The sequence below is a fragment of the Cupressus sempervirens genome, chromosome 9 (genome assembly GCF_028749045.1).
Source record: "Cupressus sempervirens isolate cs-2001-9-10 chromosome 9, ASM2874904v1, whole genome shotgun sequence".
NCBI classification, from domain to species: domain Eukaryota; kingdom Viridiplantae; phylum Streptophyta; class Pinopsida; order Cupressales; family Cupressaceae; genus Cupressus; species Cupressus sempervirens.
The window spans coordinates 470,570,366-470,576,365 of record NC_143126.1 but is presented as its reverse complement, the minus strand read 5'-3'; the positions used below and the strand labels follow the sequence as shown (position 1 = coordinate 470,576,365).

The 6,000-nt window shown below is 35.9% G+C and overlaps 1 protein-coding gene across 1 annotated transcript in view; it reads right to left on the bottom strand.

Moving 5' to 3' along the window:
• Positions 1-3,817: 3,817 nt before the first annotated feature.
• Positions 3,818-6,000, bottom strand: part of LOC149539354 (G-type lectin S-receptor-like serine/threonine-protein kinase At2g19130) — an 89,530-nt gene continuing 87,347 nt past the window's right edge. Inside the window, exons 4-6 of the mRNA XM_089802552.1 lie at positions 4,960-5,630; positions 4,423-4,915; positions 3,818-4,339 (exon numbers count right to left, since the gene is read on the bottom strand). Of these exons, the coding sequence (XP_089658678.1) occupies positions 3,818-4,339; positions 4,423-4,915; positions 4,960-5,630 (1,686 nt within the window). The remainder of the gene's footprint in view (positions 4,340-4,422; positions 4,916-4,959; positions 5,631-6,000) is intronic.

Sequence of the window (6,000 nt, the reverse complement as noted above, 5' to 3'; positions counted from 1 at the left end):
AAATATTTTTAAAAATTCTCCTACAATTTCATTCTGACATTTTATCATGCATTGGCTTGAAAATATTTTTATCAATGTCAATTACTTACATTGTGTGCATTCATCATTTCAACTTGAGATGTCACGTTAGGCACATTAGATGAGATAAGTGTATTTTTCATAATCATTTCAATTGGGGTATGTTGTAAACTTTTGTTTGTCAAATTAGGTGTGTTTGCGACATTAATAACAATAGGTAGATTTTCATCATTTACATTGGAAGAATCTGATGATGTACCTTCATGTAATCTCCTTATACGCTCCCTTGTTTTTTCCTTTGCTATCTCTCATTTTTTAATCATTTCTTTCTTGTTCTCTCCCATGATTTTAGATTTGAATTAAGCAACAAGCAATAACATTAATAAAATACAAAAACAATTAAAATTTTATGACTATTTTATGTTCAATCATAAGATACCAACATAAAATAAGATACATTGAAACATGAAAAATATAAAATGTAGCATTTCCAAGAACAAAAAACCTTATACTTGCATACTTGGTATAGAAATACATGTGAAACAATAGTAGAATCTCATGGAAGGCACTGAAACAACATAATAACCATTGACATGCTATTTTATTTACATTTTTCAATAGCTTGATCTAGTTATTGAGTTCTTCCTACATTGTCCATGTGGACTAATATCCCAACCAGATCTTGCATGACCCATTCGAATTTTGTAAAACTTGATCAAGTTATGTATACTATTACACAAAGGTAGATTGAATGAGGGAGAGAGTGATGGAGAGAATGAGAGAGAGAGAGAGAGTGTGGAAATAGGATAAAGAGAGAGAAGTGGATATGAAAAGGGGGAGAGAGAGAGAGAGAGAGAGAGAGAGAGAGAGAGAGAGAGAGAGAGAGAGAGAGAGAGAGAGAGAGAGAGAGAAGAGGATGTGATAGAGAGAGATTGTTGGGTGGAGAGAGTGAGAGATTACTTCTCTCTCTCTCTCACCCACCTCTCTCTCTCTCTCTCTCTCTCTCTCCCTCAATAGACTCTTATATAGTAGTAATACATAACCTGATTGGGTTTTACAAAATTGGATCGGGTTCTACAAAACTCGATTAGGTTATAAAAAGCTCAATTGGGTTCTAAATGCATTCTTTATTTTTAGGAACCCGATTGAGTTATTTGAATGCAAAATTTCCAATTGGGTTATGCCTTGGTAATAGCCTCAAGAAACAATCCAAAGGCTTGGGAGACTTTTTTCATCCTTTAGATGCTTTTTCATTATGTAAAATGAATTGTTATCTTTGTCTTCATCAGGTACATGAATGGTGAAGTGGGTATCTCTAAAATCACCAACATAATCTTACACATCTTCCTAGCTTTCTTATTATTTATTTTCTTCTATTTTTGCACAACATTAACAAATATAAACTTTAATTACTTCTACCAATGCCTTGACATTCCTCACAGACATATGTCTACCATTTTTTAAATAACTTTTGATATACTTAACCAAATTCAAAATAAATTACATATTATTGTTCTACACTTGATTATTTACATTTTTGTAATTAAAAAATTTATTTTAAATTATTTTGATGCAATTTATGCTCAACACATGAGAAAGTACCAAAACTTCATGATGTAGTATGTTCAATAATTGATAACAAAAAAATATTCATCACCAAATTACAAAGAAAATACACAATTTCTAGATATGACTCTTAATTGTCATCCTACCAAAGAGATATGAAAATTAATAAATATAACTATGTCTTTTGTGTTGCACACAAAAACAACTGTTATACTTTCTAAAAAAATCAGGAACTATTTTTCATGTCCATGGGGTTTGACCCACATAATCTTATCCATTGTGTAAAAACTCTAGTAGTTTAGAAAGAAGATTAAGAGTACTACCATTTATATATTTTACACAACTTATCATTTTTAGTGGATTACCATCAAATGTCTCATCCAAGTTTAGGTTTACCTGATTTCAAAAAAAAGGTGTCCACTGACACCCCCTTTTTCTACACCATCTTGGTGCACTCACCCTTTCATTTTCATTTTCTATCTTCATTGTTTATTTCTTGTGGATGGCACAAGAACTAGATTTCTGAGTTAATCATGCATTCTCATATCAATAAATTTCTCTGACTTATTTCCATTTTTTGAATATGGATGAATTTCTTAAGACCATTTAGACTGTAGAGGAAACTCATTCAATGGATGCAACCATGGGGGTAGTAGTGGAGGGAGAAAATGAGGGAGATTAGTGTATAGTATGATACAATCCCATGAACCAAATTTAATTATTCATATTAGCATTAGTGTAGATGTTGTACCTTATGACCAATGCAAGGTTCAACAAATGATTGCTATCTTTATTATATCTATTTTATATGTAATAGAAACACATTTTTTTTGGAGGACCATTTAGTAAGGTTTGGAAAACAATCAAATGTATAGATAATATTGTATAGATAATATTGATTGGTGAATCCATCATTCTCACAAAAAGAAATCCTTTGAATTTTAGAGATACACAACATTGGTTTAGCTATACAAATTTACAATGAGATCTGTAAAATTCCCTATGAATTTGCCAATGTGGAAACTTAACCAAGTCAAACAAACAAAACAAGGGCCCTTTAGCAAGAGAGCTAAATTGGTGGCCAAGAAACCCTATTTCAATCACTTTATGGTTAAATTACTAGAATATCAAGTTCAATCCTTCAATTGTTTCGAGAACTCAAAGTATTTACAAAATTTGTTTGCAGGGTTTGAAATATTGACTGTTCCATGTCATTGGTTTGTTTCACAAGAACCTAGCACTAATGTAGGCATTGTAGCAATTGATGCACTCACTCTGAAGCCAACTTCCCTATAATTGATAATGTTTACATTTCGAATCTATTTGGGTAATAGAGGTGTTGTGATATCTTAAATCTATTCCTCGAATGTAATAAATAAAAAATAGTATTTGAGAAAAATAAATAAGATGACTACCAAAAAAATCTTTGTTTCAATCCTTTTTGAACCCTATATATAATTTCAACATCCAAACTTCACAAGAACCAAGCAATTACCTAACATTCTTCAATGTCTAAACTTCACAACATCCAAGTAGTAGCGTGACATTTTTTAATGACCCTTCCTTGCATTTGAATTACTCATGTTTGCATGCTTACCTCTACTACTACAATAATGAATGCATAGAATATAATTTGAATTCTTTTAGTATAAGGTTATTGTTTTAAAAAATTATGCTTAAAAAAATTATATTTATTTATGAGAATAAAAATACAAACTTATAATTAATATCAGCCTAAATCTTGCACTTTTTGTTACAAGTACTAGTGACTATAGCTTACATATAAGCTTTACATTGTTCTAGATTAACATTTACATGATTATACATGTTTATAGACTGACACTTTTTTTCAGTTAGAAAATGTAACATCTATCAAACGTTTCCCTTAGATTTCTTACATTTCCTCTCAATGCTAAATGCTAGGAATACCTAATAAGTATAGCTTACATGTAAGTCTTACATTGTTCTTGATTAACAACGTCACCAACTATAGCTTGCATATAAGCTTTACATTATTCTAGATTAATCACATCACCAACACTATTACTCTCAATCTGAATAGCTAGCTAGTAACTATAGCTTACATATAAGCTTTACATTACCCTAGATTAACCACGTCACCAACACACTCACTCTCAGTAGTGTTGCTCTGATTTGTTCGATTGTCAACAAGCACAGGGGTCGTGAATTTCAAACGAGATGGCTCCATCTTCCCTTCCAGCATCAGCACCACCTATCCCATGGTTGGCCTCATCTCCTCATCTCTTTCAATGCAGAGCAATGCTACAACACTTGCTCTTCTCACCTCTTCAATATCTTCCTCCTCAGCAACACCCTTTTTCACAACATTAATCGTGTTCCTCTGACTAATTTGGGTCGCAGCCCATGGCGGAAAGTAATACATACTTAAATCTTGCACGTCTAAATCCAAAGTTCTTCTCCTGGAAATGATTTCCAAGAGCGTCATGCCAAAGCTGTATACATCGACCTTTGGAGTAATGGGAACACCAGAAATCCATTCCGGAGATAAATAACCTCTCGTTCCCCTCGTTGTGGTCAGAATACGACTTAAATCCCTGTTCACAAGCTTCGCCAACCCGAAATCGGCCAACTTGGGGCAAAAATCAGCATCAAGCAGAATGTTCTCAGGCTTTACATCGCCGTGAATGATGCGATCTTTGAATTCCTCGTGGAGATATAACAAAGCTCGAGCAGTGCCTAAGGCGATCTTGAACCGAGCCTTCCAGTCCAGCACCTTGATTTTACTTTTGGAGCCACTGGTGAAGAGTTATATGGAATTCAGCGATCCATTGGGCATGTAATCATTTCCAAGTGAACTGATTTCCGCTCGAAATTACTTCTCATCCCGGCTTGAATTGTACCGTCTGGTAGAGATCCTTTAAAAACTGAGCCGAATCCTCCGCTCCCCAGCTTAGACCTGAAGTTCCTAGTCGCAATCTTCAACTCCTTGTAACTGAACATTCTAAGAAAAGAGTCGGATGAATCTTCACAACGTTCAGTAGATCGTAGTCGATCTTGTCGCCTCCTCCACATAAAAAATGAAAAGACAGCTAAAGCGATGGCGAGCGCAGTGACAATAGCAATCACAACAGGCATGACGGTTTTGCGTTCGGATGACGATGGTGGATCAAACGTTGCATGGGCAGAGGCAGGGGCTACTCGAATGAAGACATTTGAATTGCTACTAGTTGATGGAGAATCACGCAAACCAAACAGAGGTGTGGACCAGATTTGGCAGGGACCTGAAGGTGGATTGAAAGCATAAGCAGTGCACGAGCAGTTGCTGAGGCAGGCTTTCTCGTTGTGGGCGCTGGGATGTAAGAACCATAATCATTAAACGATGTTGCGTTGGACTCGATGATTCTGTCGGCTGTGCAATTCAAGGGACTCTGGCGAACACAGCCACTGCACGACCAGTCCAGTGAATCCCAGGCTTCATTGTCTTTTGGTGTGAAGCCATTTACACAGCTGCAGAATTCAGAATTAATGGAGTTACAGACGCCGAAAGCGCCGCAGAGGCCATACACGGCGCATTCATCTCTGGGCAGAGACCAGAACATGCTCCATTTATTCCCATCGAACTGAGCAAGTCGCATATCTCCGGACTTGGTCAAGATGAAATGCATGGGCGCACGCATATCATGCGTTGGTGTTAAACTGACATACAAACTAGAGCTGGTGATTTCAACGCTGACATTGAAAAACCTTTTGTCTGTCATCTCTGGAATACGATTGAAAATTCTACCTTCCCAAACTCCGCTCGACCAATACTTGACAGAGTTATTCCACATTAGCACAATTTGTTTGGCGCTAGATGGATCCAACTGGAAGGAGAATAGCCCAGGAGCAGGATCCAACGAGCTTTTCCAAGACACCAGTTTTAGTTGTTCACCAAATCTCATTGCAGGCAACCAGATATCTGTCGGCATGTCGAAACTCTGCCACACAGTTTCAGATTTGTTGTCATCACCGCTCAGCATCAAAAAATTACCAGAGTCTAATATTTTTAAGGAATGAAGAGACTGCTGCCACGGAGAAGCACATCATTGAACGTCAATTCCAAAGAGAAGAATAAATCTGATTTCATAAAGTGCCTGTCGACTGTGAAACAATTCAGTGAAATCAGACGGAATGCCACTGGAGTCAAACTTATTTGCGAAGAAATTTGAGAAGACCTCGTGAGTATGTTACGTCAATCGTGACTTTATTTTCAACTGCTTCTTATTTTATTCCAAAAATAATTGAGAAGACCCGGTGACTATGTTAACGTCATTTTCAACTTCTTATTTTATTCCCGTGGATATATACCGGGGAACATTTTACACTGTTTTTACTGTTTTAAATTCAAAGTGTTACGATCATATATCATTTAAAATATAAATAAAAGGTGCAATC